Source organism: Ictalurus punctatus, chromosome 24, assembly GCF_001660625.3.
Source record: "Ictalurus punctatus breed USDA103 chromosome 24, Coco_2.0, whole genome shotgun sequence".
Classification (NCBI taxonomy): Eukaryota; Metazoa; Chordata; class Actinopteri; order Siluriformes; family Ictaluridae; genus Ictalurus; species Ictalurus punctatus.
Window position 1 is genome coordinate 12,712,022 of NC_030439.2, and position 14,629 is coordinate 12,726,650.

The 14,629-nt window shown below is 39.1% G+C and overlaps 2 protein-coding genes across 3 annotated transcripts in view; one reads left to right on the forward strand and one right to left on the reverse strand.

The window, feature by feature from the left end:
- elp2 (elongator acetyltransferase complex subunit 2) overlaps positions 1-2,522 on the forward strand; it is a 35,606-nt gene extending 33,084 nt beyond the window's left edge. The window contains exon 22 of one of the 2 annotated variants that reach the window (XM_017455126.3): positions 2,045-2,522. In XM_017455126.3, the coding sequence (XP_017310615.1) occupies positions 2,045-2,213 (169 nt within the window). In that variant the 3' untranslated portion in view covers positions 2,214-2,522. The remainder of the gene's footprint in view (positions 1-2,044) is intronic. The other variant, XM_047150602.2, reaches the window with a different exon arrangement.
- A 6,496-nt stretch (positions 2,523-9,018) lies between these two features.
- Positions 9,019-14,629, reverse strand: part of gabbr2 (gamma-aminobutyric acid (GABA) B receptor, 2) — a 199,646-nt gene continuing 194,035 nt past the window's right edge. The window contains exons 18-19 of the mRNA XM_017454005.3: positions 13,689-13,806; positions 9,019-9,380 (exon numbers count right to left, since the gene is read on the reverse strand). Coding sequence (XP_017309494.1) covers positions 9,218-9,380; positions 13,689-13,806 — 281 coding nt within the window. The 3' untranslated portion in view covers positions 9,019-9,217. The remainder of the gene's footprint in view (positions 9,381-13,688; positions 13,807-14,629) is intronic.

The window sequence follows — 14,629 nt, forward strand, 5'->3', positions numbered from 1 at the left end:
AAAGGCTGAGGTCATGAGATGGCTAGCACATTTCACGCAAACGCTTTGATCTGAGAAGTTGTGTTTTTCTCTGATCTGGTAACAGGTCTGCTTCTGGCTGAACTAATGACCTCATTCTCATGCAGCCAAGTACTTCAAACTGACTACTGGCTGTAAGTTTTGGTCCACTGAAAACTACAAACAGAACTGAGGAAAGAGGGTTTCACTGAGGTAAAAGGCCTTGTTTTTGAGATTTAGTCTGTTCACACAATGTGACAATTTTCACTAAGATGTCTTCTCCATTACTGGTGTAGGAGTTGATAGTGGAGGGCAATTGTTGTATGTTAGGAAATGAGATGCAGGTTTTAAAACATTGCACTCACATATCGACCAAAACGACTGGTCCATGAGCTTCTGTAGGAGTGCGTCTCAAGCCCAGCAAGGTGGATAGAACTTGATTGATCTGAATTGGCTCAATTGCAAGCAGTCAACTATACAGAATATGATTTATGGATTGCATACAGTTTGTTTTGAATTTCAAACTAATACACTGACATTTTAAATGAAATAAGTGCCAGAAGACAGAGCTGGAATTCAATAGAATTAAATTTAGTATTGATTAGTATTGATCGTAACTTCAAGAAACAAACAAAAAATAAGAAGAATGAAAACAGTGAACTCGGTGGAAAATATTTGACATGGTCTTCAGATAAACAGCATTCTTTGTTAACAGTTTTCTAAGCTTCCTTTTCGCTAATCAAGGTTTATGAATGCGTTGCCAGAGTTTTCATTTATGCTTTCAAAATGTGTATCTATTTGTTCATTTCTTGAAAAGGTACATCCAGTACTTTTGGCACAAAATTAAATTCCATGGAATTCAGAAGTGTTTTGGATGTTTGGGCTGAAGAGCATAAAAATGCTTCTAAATGGTTTATATTGTTATTTCTTTATTTTTGTCTTTATTTAGCTCTGGCTTCGTTCTGTTTTTTCTACTCACACTTGCAAAAGATTTATTTAAAATTTTGTTTCAAGACATTGGAGTTTTTTGTCTGGTTTACTCAACAAAATTACCCCCAGAAAAGGTTTCTTTTTCTGGTCTGATTAAACTTGTTGTGCAGAGGTGCCAACATGCTAAAGTTTGCCGTAGCATTGATGATTTTTGACCCCTTGCTACAGCAATACAGAAGAAACCTAAAGAATAGAATTTTCTGCCAGTTCACTGAACGGAAAAGGACGTGGGATGTAAAAGACTCTCATCTGCTTCTGTCAGCGCCTACTTTCACTTCACGCCAACTTTACCTAGGTGAACTTTGACCTTTAAATTCATGAGCCTCGGATATAAAAATGGAGAAGCTGTTTATTATAAAGAATGCTCACACATGACTTGCCTCGCGGATGTCTTACTGTTGCTTGGCACAAAGATGAGGTCATTTATACCAGACGTCTTGTCCATCAATATACACTAGGATTTATGTGGTTCTGTTTTGTTTTTTTCCTCTTTGCCTGCTAGGATTTTGTTTTTAGAAAAGTTTTCTTGTAAACTAATGTTTGGATAGTGTGAAACCGAATCAGACCAAATCAATTTCACTTTGATTCCGACTTACCAGACAGAATAATAGCTGGGAAAGCAGTCTGAAGCTCCAACGGTCATGCTGTGTGTTCTTCAGCGCACTGTGTTTTCTCACTTGTCCCCCGGTTGTGAATTGTCTCTTAAACGCTGGTCTTTCCACTCCACTCCAGTTTGGTGATAACCGGCTGCACCTGAGGGTAATGAGTTTCTCTTGCTTGAGTGACATTTTGAAACATGTACAATGGAAAACGAAAATGGATTTAAAATGGATTGTGTCAGTGCGTAAACATGTTTAAACATGTATGCAAGCAGAATAGCGGAGGCAGAGGAGGTCTACTGACCTAAACAGACGGGTTTGAAGTGAGAAAAATGGGAAGGCTGATCCAGGCAGCAGGAAGAAAGAGATGGAGTAAAAGTATGGGTTTTTTTGTTGTTGTTTTTTAAATGTGTCTTCCCCTCGGCCGCAGTTTTCCTTGACTGCCCTCGTGTCTGCAGTCAAAGTCACACACTGGTGGTGAAGAGGCTGCGCTGGAGGCCCCGAGTCTGTCAGCAGGATCGGAGTGAAGGCTTGAACAAGAACCACCAAAGCACCTCTGTCCAGTTAGCCAGTGCTGGAGCTGACCACACTGTCAAAATCTTCAACATCAACACACTGACTCTGTAGCAGTCTCTCAGCTAGTGGTCCCCCCAGACCCTTCACTCTCTACACACACACACACACACACACACACACACACACACACACACACACACACACACACACACACACTTCAGTCCACGGTAGGATGTCCATCAGAACCGATGCTGAAACGTGTGGACGACTCTTAAGAAATGTCTTAATCAGTACAGAAGATCGGATATTTATACTATTACACTATAAAAAACCAAAAGGACTGTTGTGCTATTTATCTGAAACCTCCTCTGAAGTTTGTGTTGTAATAAATAATTATTTTCTAACGAAACTAAACGCACTGATTGTTTCATGTCCAAACCGGAAGCAGCCTGTTTTTCCCAGCTCATCTGCTTTTTACATATTACCCATTGGCACGGAGTTGAGTACATTTGATGTGTTTGTGTCTGGGTTTGTTTCAAGAATCCAATCTCTAGTCCATTGAGAAAAGTGCTCTGAAGTCATGCTCAGGACAACACCACTCTCAGTCGTGATTGCTTCATTTCGTCATGTTGCTTTTATGGGTGTCAATCTCAGGACACGTGATATGTTAGGATTTAGATTCTTGAACGCAGCAATTCAATATTTTATTATTCCACTGCATCTGCTGCGATATGATGCAGTTTAAGTACAACTTGATTTAGTAGATTTGATATGTGACCACCTTTGTACAGAATCTGGAGCAGGCGTTCCGGTAATTCGCAAACGATGATGATGTACAGAAGGAATTTAAGTACAGAAGGAATCCTATTTAAAGTATCAGAATTATGAGCATATCAACTTGCTAGGCTGTTTACATGCCAGTTTAAAATATAAATTCTTTTTAATTATTACCAATTCTGTCCTTTTCCGAGAATAATCAATTCTAATCAATAGTAATCGATTATGATTGTGCCTTTGTAATTGTTGCCTTTTATATCGATGCATCAATCCAAATTGTCTGATCATTACACGCCTAATTACTTCCTGTTTTTTGTTTTTTGTTTTTGGTGGGATTTTCCCCCCCATTTTCTCCCCAGTTTAATCTTGCCAATTCCCATCCATTCACTAGCTAACTCTAACGTACTGCATGAGGGTGGAGCAAGCAAGTGCTTCCTCTGAGACACATGAAGCCAACCTCTGAATCTTTTCAAAGTGCTGCTCATGCTGTGTCACAGACCAGCGTAATCACACTTGCAGGAATGAGCTCACAGATGCCCACAATTGGCTAGTGTGGCTGTGATCGACGAGGAGAGACAGTAAGGCCGTTCCTCCCACCCAGAGAGCACTACCAAAACTGCTGACTTGACCCCAGGCACAGGGTAGCTGTGGTATGGCCGGGATTTGACCTCGCGATCTGTGGATGAGCGAACGGTGGTGAACGCTTTTCTATCGCTCAGGAGCAGCTTACTTCCTGTTGAAAGTTTCTCAAGGGAAGACAAGGTGTGATGCCTTTTACTTAAACTGTCGAGTGCAAATGTTTGAAACCCCGCATTGTTTCAGGGTGCAAAAAACGTTCAAAATGCAAAGATGGAGACAGTTTGTATCACATTCACAACGGGAAATGCAAACTTTATAACAGATTTATGCACTTTTAATATCGCAACATCCACTGCTGGCACATTTTTCTTACTTTCGCTGATCTGTAAAATCTAGCACAACCTGAACACTGAGGTGCCTGTTTATTATAGGCTAGATAGATATACCTAATTATCTGGCAACTCATTGTGTGATTGAACCTCTTCCTACCTCAAGTTTCTTTACACACTTTTTGAATAAGGGTTAAATGTCAAACCCTTAAGGTCTTTTTTTTTTTTTCCAGCTTGTCTCACAGGGAAGCCCAGGGTTCCCCAGTTAGAGGGTTCTGACTAGAACTTGTTTAGGAAGGTAAAACCTGTGAGTGTGTTCCTGTGATCTAGAACAAGCCCAGCCTCCGGTGTAGCTCATGAACTGATGTGTGTACCAAGACCTCAGGCCTCTGAACCCTCAGTCTAGTGCTTAGATGCTAAATATTTGACAGCTTGATGGAGCAGACAGAGCGTCTCTGACAAGAAAACTCTGCACTTGTTCTCCATCCATCCTGTTAGCCATGGGGCCATTGCTCTGTCAATTATTTACCACCCACAGTGTACAGAGGCTCTGTACTGATTCAGCTCATTTCACCGTGTGTGTGCACGCAATAAAAATAATAACAATAATATGATGATATTTTGTCACTATATTAATGGTAATATAATCAAATATTATATATTCTTCTACTCATTATTATTATTATTATTATTATTATTATTATTATTATTATTATTATTATATAGAAAAAATACAATTGAGATATCATTTGATAGTTATAGTAGTGATTATAGAAATATTATAACTATTATTAAATGATTGTATATTATATAAAATCCAAACGTATGTGATTATTGCATAATTCACTGCTATTTATAATATAATAATATTAAAATGTAATATAATACAATAACAATATCAAATATTCGATTGTTATTGATTTTATGATCATCAGTAGACTTTAGCAGGACTTTCAAGTAAGGAAAACAGCCTTGTATTGTTTTTCAGATTATTTTATTAATAAAAAAAAAAACATTTTTTTGCAATAATTTATTAAAAATGTTATGATTTCCATGCAGTTTAAGGGTACAAGAATATGAAATGAGCACATCCACTTTGATTCTTCAAGAGCTCTGGTGTGTGTATGTGCTAGTACAAACACACTGCTCAGGACAGTTGTGGAGCACAGAAGTGTACACTGGCAAAATTTACTGCATATAAAAAAGAAAACAAAAAAGTCAGAGTTGTGAATCGTTTTGATTGCGATGGGCACCGATGTTCTGTGAACTAAAAGCAACAAAAAAAAAAAGAGAGAAAGAGAGAGAGAAGTCTTTCAGCACAGAATAAATAGTTTCTTATAGCGATATGTAAACTTGGAGACGGCACATTTTCACAGAGTGGCAAACAGACATACACACTCACCGTTGACGTTCTGTAAATTATTATTATTTTTTCGTCATTTGTAATGTCCCCTCACTATCATAGATTAATACCTCTACAGAAAAAATGTGTTGTATACATTATATACATTAGAAATAGTCCTTCGTGCTTTTTGGGGTAATGAGGAGGCGCTCTTATTGTTACCCGCTGCCATGGTCAACACACACTATTCACCTCCCAGAAAGCCTTCGATAGTCCAGGCTGACGATCTTTTTGCCCCAGTGACTGTCGTCCAGTGTTAAACGATTTGTGAGTAACATGACAAAGTGACCCAAGAGTTCTGACCAAGACCAACTTGGTTCCAGAGTTTATTGCCTGTAACAAGAAGACACTCCGCAATTCAGATTTCAGTGCTGCTTCTTTTTGTACCTCTGTATCGAGTAAACTGTGTTCGATCAAAACACACACATACACGTACACACACATGCGCACACAGACACGCCTGATGAATTCCATTAATAGTACATAACACTTCAAAAGAAAATTCAGAAATAACCCGGTGGTTTGGTCTCGTACTGATTTCCCCAGAGAATAAACAGGAGTACGTTTTTAAATTCACAGTTCGCAGCATTACTATGAAGGACGCTGACAGACAAATCAAAGTTTGTGGTTTCCATTTAAATAATTTGTGGTCAGCTCAGAGCTTATTTCCATATTGGTTTCAGAGAAACTGTCTATATTCCTGTGCAGTAGTTTTATTTCTTAGGATTTCCATCTGCCTCCATGCACACCTTTCAGTCTGATATGACTTCAGTATTATCTGTGTAGACAGCCTGGAGCTAATTATTGCCACGTTCATAAATGTGCATTTGTAGGAATTTGGAAAATAAATTCTACAATATATGCATAGGATACCGTGTGTGGAACCTACAAAAATGTAAATTAGAAAATCATTTCTAAACATTTATTATAATATAATTACAGCTTTTGGAAATGAACGGAAATTTAATCATTACCACCTTTTGAATTTTTTTTGTTTTTTTTTTGTTACAGATGCAAGTATTATGATTCTTCCTGTGGAGTAATATAAATAAATAGAATAAACAGAAATATTGTAACAGTATTAATAAGCAAACTGATTGGGTTCATCTGTTAAATGCAAGTATGTCTAAATGTGCAATGAATGCTAATGAGATTTGCTTCAATCAATAATAACCATGAATAAATCAAAACAATAAGGTCATCTGTGATATGGGTTAGTTTATACTTAACCCCCCCCCCCCCCCCTCCCCCCGTGTTCAAGTACAAAGAAACGCTAATGAGAAAAGCGAAACATTTTGAATCACTGGAGCACAGGAATAGGAATAGTTTAGAGGATTGGTTTTTATCATCAATTCTCTTGCGCTCCAGAGGTTCACTTCAGGGGGGGAAAAAAACTCAAACATTTATCAGGTGCACATTAGGGAGCCCTTTTACAACCACTTTCACAGAAGTAAGAACACATGACAACACAGCATACGGCTTTACTAAAATTCAGCGATTAAACATTCTTAAGGATCCACAAATTGTCGAACAGGCTTTGTTGTTTGAGCAAAATTGCCCTTTTTAGACATTTAGTCTCAATAATGTTAACATGTTAGTGTTAATCATGTTCCTTACAACTCCTGCTGTGATAAACTGAGTAAATTCCAGGAAGCAAACTGCGTGCATGGTTTAGATTTATGTGACTGTAAAATAACAATACAGCAGTGTGATAAACTCAATGATTCGACTGCTGTATATCATCACAGGTTTGTTTTGTGTTTTTTTTTTTTTTTTTAACTCATTTTGTAACTCCTTGGGGAAAAAAAAAACATGTAGAAATTCATCTAAACAGAGATCTGTGCAGTACTTTCACAAATATGAAAAGGAAACTGAAAGACTGAAGAGCATCTTGGAGAGTGTCCGAGGCGTAGGTGCTGTGGCATTATGGGGTTTTTGCTTTATGTTTAAAGGTCTTTCTTACTATGATTTGCTCTATTGAAGCTCATTAACAGCCTCAACCAATAGCATGTGGCCCTTTTAAGATGTTAATGTTCACTGAAAAATAAATTGGAAAACAAAACCTGCTAACAGTTTAGTTTGGACTCTAGCACACCAACAAACCAAACCTATGAAAGTCAGTCAGGATGTGTTACATTATCAAATAGTTAGTTATATGAATCTGACCGATCAGCACTATAGTGTCCATCTGGCTCCAAGTACAAGATCACAGGCACGGCATTCAACAAACGCAACAAAAAAACAACAAACAAAAAAATAACGGAATCCAAGACACCGACGGTGAAATATCTGCAGAAAGGAAATTGTTCTCGAGAATGGTGATACTTAGCTTATTCCAATATTTTGCATTTCGAATACAATTCTTTTGTTGTCTTGATATAGGTTTACAAAAAATATGACAACAGCTAGACACTCTATATCTGTGAGACATTTGTGCAAAGTTCACAGCACACAGTTACATTTCTATAGCAACTATGAGGTATGTTCACTGTTGCTAAGTGCCAGGTAATGTGTTTCCCAGTGCCACTTGGGTGACGGCAGCAGAAATTCCTCCTGCACCTCAGGCTTGTGATAGAGTCCTCGATGTGTGTGAATGATGTGCAACTCCATCCAGGTCCTGTTTTGGCTCAAGCTACAACAAGGTTGGTGAAGATGTTTGACTTGCTGTGATCAGGAGAAAAACTCTGCAATGAGGTTACACCGATGTGACCAATTCACTTATTATTGTGCAGCGAATCGAACTGCTTTATTTCTCCATTACGATGTGTACATCACTTTGCGTTGATTAAAGAGCATTCCATAAAGACACTTTATTCACTTAATACTGTCTACATCTCTGATGTCAATTCTGTTTGGAGCCATTAATGGATCACATCAAGAGATGACTATTTGTGTGCCAAAGGCCATTTATGGGGCACTGCTTAACCCACAGAGGAATGATCTATCAACTATTTATTTTTGACTATAGGCCCACACACTCTGATAAAATGGAAGACTGGACCTCGGGCTCTTACAGATCTCGCCAACTTCTGTATTTGTTCCTCCTGCACTTCCATATGAGTGTTAACACTCATACAGGGTTTTCCAGAGAGCTACTTGTCTGGTCTAAGGATATCATGAGGCCTCACTTGCTTGACAACAGTGTCCCTGCCTCTAACTGCCCTTAGTGATCAGTTTATTGACCAGATAGCCAGTTCAGGTTGGTGTCATTTTAGATATTTGCTCCAAATCTACCATTACGATCAATCAACAGAGGAACTTTTTATGGAAAAAGCCCTGGCCACTGGTGTGCTGTGATGTTTGCTTGTTAAGGTTAGCAGAAACTGCAACTGGCTCGCTTTCCCTGTGAGCCAGTTGTACGAGCAACAAGCTAACACTTTTTTTTTTTTTTTTTTTTTTTACACCATGTGTACACCTAATCAGTGTCAGGAAAGCTGCACCAAACTGTTTTCTAAGATCTTCAGAGGCCGTTTTCAGGAGTGCCCAGCCTTACCCCAAATAATTTTTTCCTGGCATGATGACAGCTTGCTCTCGTGTGTACCATGGTGTTTGTTCGAGTGCTGAACAGGGTGCTTCTGGATGGCCACTGTTGGGAGCTACTAAAGTCTAATGAGTTGACAAAGGGTCCAAAAACAGGGAGATTTTAGAAAACACCCATGAAAGTTGATAAGGCTAGCTCAGCTGGCATCCCCTGTTGCATCTGTAGTTGTCTGGGCGATGGAGACCGATACGGGGAAAGAGTAGAAGGTGAAATGCAGATCTTGGTGGGCACTGTGGATGTGTGAGGTTGACCGGATGACATGATGCCCCCCACCCCCTCCCACCCATCCCTCCCCCCCAAACCCCCTCACAGCCTGAAGGATCAGTTTTGTTCTGACGTAGACGTAGATGGGTGGAGGGTAGTGGATGTATGTACGAGGAGGACCCCCCCCAGGTCACTCGCACACTTCCGTTCATTGCTGATGTGGCTCAGTCTGTTGGATTTCAAACGGAGATCTGTTCCTCAGAGCGCAGAGCTGTGGTAGGACTCACAGGCCAGAGACCATGACCCTGTAGGAGGGGGGCATGTGTCTGTGGCGGGGACTTGAGGCCGGGCTGCTGTTAGGACTGCAGCTGGCGTCCACCCCTCCTATGGAGGGTAAGTAGGCATGGTGCAAGATGGGCAGCTGCAAAGACAGCCTGCGCTGTATGCTGTGGACAGAGCACACAGATTTCACTGGTGAAATTTATAATCAAATAGATCAAGCAATGCATCCCAGAAAAGATGATGCACTTTAGACAAACACTCTAACTTAGAATGCATGCATTTTGCATTTTCCCCATTTTCTCCCCAATTTCATCACATGCCAATTCCCTTCCAGTAGTCATCTCTCCACTGTCATGCAGCAGCTGGAGGGTGAAGGCTAACACATGCTTCCTCTAAGACACATAAAGCCATCCACAAAATTTTTTAGAGCTGCTAATCATGCTGCAAACTCGGAGGATAGCTCTATTTGCCCTCTTCCACACACATAAGCTTACAGATGGTCACCATGGGCTAGTATCTCTGATTGGCAGGAGATAGAGTATGCCATCCCTTCCCTCAAAGAGCAGGGTTAATTTTGCTCCTATGTTGCTCCTTTATGTAAGCTTATTAATCACATTTAACTTATGTTTATATTACCAATGTAGAAAGACTAAACAGGAACTACTGAGCAACTATAAATCCAGAACTGTGGTATCCTCCTATGGACGTTCATTTTGTCCTGTACTTACTTATTTTCTGACAAAACTTGTGTCAGTATTTTTTTCTACTCTGATTTTATTTTTTATACTGGATCATAGGTAACACCATAAGTTATTTACATAAATGTGAGCCCAAGGCTGTACTGGAATGGCAAATGACAGTTTGTAAAGAACAGATAAGTTCCAGGTGTAAAATATGTATCTGTGATCTTCAGAAAGCCATTACACACATTGTGAGTATAGAGAAACAGCCTTCTCCTGCACAGCCCCCTAATCCACTGCACTCCTTCTCCTCACATCCCCTGACATAAAGTACATTTCATATCTGCACACAGTATCAGTTCTCACCCTATAACCCTAGAGAGGAACGTGCTGTCACGGTAACTACATAATCAAAATGCCAGTTACATAAATTAACACTGAAACACCGCTTTCTGACATGTCTGTAAGATTTATGATTAAATTAAGGTGCTGTTTTAATAGAATGGGCTTGGCTGTGATGGCTGTGAATGATGATGTGCCTTCTTTTGCATGCATACTGTACTTATATAATCTGTAGGGAAATGTATGTCTCTCTCTCTCTCTCTTTCTTGCTCATGTGAAAGTCATGTGAAAAAATAAATACACCCCATAGAAATTGTTGTCTTTATTTTACATAGTTGGACAAGCAAACATTTGATCCTCTTTGAAACAGTGCCTATTAATGAAGTTGATACACTCTATCAAATGACACACAAAACTGACAAATTGTAGTCATTTTCTGATGCAAAAAGAAGTCTCCAAGAACCCCAAAATTTCATCACAGGATCTGCTAATAAGTCTTGCAACTTTTGGGTCAAAGTACACGCTTCGACAATCAGAAAGAGACTGCAAAAATTTGACCTGCATGGGAGGCGTGCCAGGAAAATACCACTGCAAGACTACAGTTGGCCAATGAGCATATAGGCAAAGACCAGGCCTTTTGGAATAATATGCTCTGGACAGATGAATCAAAGATAGAGTTGTTTGGCCACAGCAACAGCAGACACATTTGGTGTAGACCAAAGACAGCTTTTCAGGAAAAGCACCTCATACCAACTGTGAAGCACGGGGGTGGAAATGTTATGGTTTGGGGTTGCTTCACTCCTTCAGGGACTGGACAGCTTGCATTCATTGATTCATCTATGAATTCTGCATCATATCAAAGAGAGCTTGAAGATAGTATGAGGCCATCTGTCTTTCAAACTTTCAACAGGATAAGGATCCTAAGCACACTATCAAATCCACCAAGGAATGGCTCAAAAAGAAGAAATAGAGGGTCATGGAATGGCCTAGTCAAAGACCGGATTTGAATTCCATTGAAATATTTTGGGGGGGATTTGAAACGGGCAGTACATGCAAGAAAACCCTCAAACGTCTTGCAACTGAAAGAATATTGCATGGAGGAGGGGTAAAAAATTCCAGAAAGCCAATGTCAGAGACTGGTGGACAATTATGCAAAACGCCTACAAGAAGTTATTTCTGCTACAGCGGGCAATGCTAGCTTCTGAGGCCAAGCATGTACTTAATTTTTCCACAAAAGAATTCTCAAATATATTGATATGTCTGTTGAACAAATAACGGAAAAAAAGCACATTTTCCTTGTGGTTTTGTTCAAATATGTCAATAAAGCTGGCAATTTCCATGGGGTATACTTATATTTTCACATGACTGTGTGTGTGTGTGTGTGTATATATATATATATATATATATATATATATATATATATATATATATATATATATATATATATATATATATATATATATTATGTGTGTATGTATGTATTATGTGTGTATGTATAATGTGTGTGTATATATATATAAAATATAGGCCAAGCTTTTCTCCTTGTACATCGTTTGCAAATCTATTTTAGCAGTTCTCATGTTTAATATGGCTCTTCTGTGCAGTTGCAGTAACATTCTTTATATCTGAGACTTTATTTTCTGAAGATTTATTATTGATACACATTGTATTTGTCTGCTTGTCCGTGCTTCCCCTGCTCATTCTCCCATGTTCTGCTTTTTTGGGGGGATGTTGACTCTTTTGATTCTTCTGTCAGTCATCACAGAGCTAAGGCTTGTAAACACTGCCCATTTGAACAGTTGTATGAGACATTGTTGTTTAAGATTGGGCAGCACAGTGGTGCAGTGTTTAGCATCAGCACTTCGTAGCTTCATGGTCACTGATTCCCAAACTCAGCTTACTCTCCGTATGTATTTTGCATGTTTGCGTGTTTGACTGGATTTCACGTTCTCTGTTTCTTCCCATCTCCCAAAAACTTTCCAGTATGTGCCTAAATTGCCGTGGGTGTGATTGTGTGCTCGTATGGTGTCCCATCCAGGATTTATTTCTGCCTCACACCCATTGTTCCCAGACTAGGCCCCGGATCCTCCACAAACCCTGAGCAGGATAAAGCGATTACTGAATGTGAATAAATGATTAAGGATTTCTGATGCTTTGTGACTGTGCACATTTTCTAAAAAGTAATGTTTTCTTTTATCACAATTTGTTCATTTGAGAATTTAGTATTCTACCATCGAATTCTCTTTGTACTTTGTGTTTTTATACATTAACGCTGCTCAGAGGAACGTGTCCTCCTTCCTACTTTTCTTTCCTGTGCTTATTATTTCAGCATGGCTCACCTCTAAAATGCTGTCAATTTTTTTTGTTCCAAGCTATCACTATGGCTGTTACGCTGTCATGCATAGTCAAGCACAGCAATGACCATAAACACTTTGACAGTAAATTCTTAAGTAAGTACTTACTCGTATAATTACCTCTCTGATAAGTTCTTATGGGTTGCACATGGCTAGCAAGATATGTTTCTGAAGAGAACAAATGTGAATCCTGCTCGATAGTAAAGGTGTCTTAAATGGTAGGTATACTTTTGTGTTTTGAGGACTGGGAACATGAGAACAACATCCTCACAATAACTAAACTGATTCTGAATAGTGACATGCATTTAGACAATGGCATAACATACATCAGTGAATTAAAAATATATTAAATCCGATCCAGTATCGATTAAGCATTTTGTACATGCATCACCCCAGATATTAATCTCTGGTATCCACTTTATCCTGGTCAGGGTCACGGCGAATCCAGAGCTGTGCAACCTGGATGGGAAGTCAATCTATCACAGGGCATAATGCACACGTGTTCACGCACTCATTTATATCTAGTGGCAATTTAGCATAGCCAATCCACCTACCACCATATTTTTGGGAGTTAGGAAGAAACTGGAGAACCCAAAGGAAACCCACACAGACAGAACACTGTATCAAATAAATGCATCTCTGTTTTGATCCGGTAAATGTGACCAGACGGGAAAAGCCCGAGTTAAAATATAGCAATTACATGCTGCAGAGCAGTGTATAGAAATTCTCATTCTGCATATGGACCCTGGAGAACAGTCTGAAAGTGTAACTGTGTGTGTGTGTGTCAATCTGCTGATGAAAAGGTGAGCACAGTGTGAGCTCCCTCCCCCGTATGATCAGGCATTCACGGGCACTGGGAATAGCTGAGTATTCCTCTCCTGCTCTTCTGTCTATTTTCAGGCCTCACTGCCTCCATCGCTTGTTGTAAATCACAGGTTACATAACCTATTTCTCTCTTCTCTCTGTACCTCTCTTGCTCGCCCTCTTGTTCTCGTTCCTTCTATCGCTGGGTTAATTTCAGCATCAAATTGTTTCATTTCTCTTTAAACACATAGAAATGCACTTATTATGTGAATGAAGCACTTAAAGCACTAACTGTTCTGGTGAGTTTATGTCCTCTAGCGGGCCTCTGCTTATTCTAGAAGGATCCATGGATCCCCTCAGTGCTTGTGGTTTCTGCTCCAGATGATTCTTCAAAACGGTTTTCTCACCATCTATAGAAATGAAAGGAAGGACAGAACAATATATTTTTAAATCATATTCATAATTGTATTACACCTAAAATGTCTCATTATTCATTTAAGCCATATAATATTAAAATATTTAAACTCTGATTATATCTAAGGGGAGAAACCTTATTTGGAATGGAGCTGATCATATTAAAAGTAAAATAATATCAACGTATTGAAATGAGAAACAATCAATAAACTTGCTGAATCAAAATGAATAAATCATGATGCCAGTTACATCTGATCAAAATGCCTGTGATGGACAGATGAATAATGTCACGGTCTCACACTTTCTTAGCAATCTGCATGACAAGTCATATTAAAGATACAGAGGTTAAGTTTAGGGCTGGTGTTAGATAAAAGTATCTCAGGTTAAGTCTTTCAGTCCTCCGTCAGGGATTAGTGTATTTTTCTTATGACTTCATCTGTATGAAAAGTGAAGAAAACCCAGTCGCATTAGCATTGTTCGTTCAAATCCATACACATTTCTAATTAGATCAGGGACCAGTTTGCCAGAAGCAACATAAGCAGGTAGAGAAATTGTTCATTGTGTTGCTTGCTCTACCATGCAGCCAGGATGTTTGTGCTGCGATGCTTTGAGTTCATTGCTTCTCAAAGTGGGGACCAGGGACCCCCTGCATGAAGCATAGCCATTGTGTCCTGGACATCACAACACACCACTATGTGAGTTATTATATTTATTTAATTCTTATACTTATTAGTCTGTTCATTTGGTCACTTCAATTGAATCCTTTAATCCAATCCTCAATAACTCAATAACAAGTAGTCTATAATTAACATCAATGTA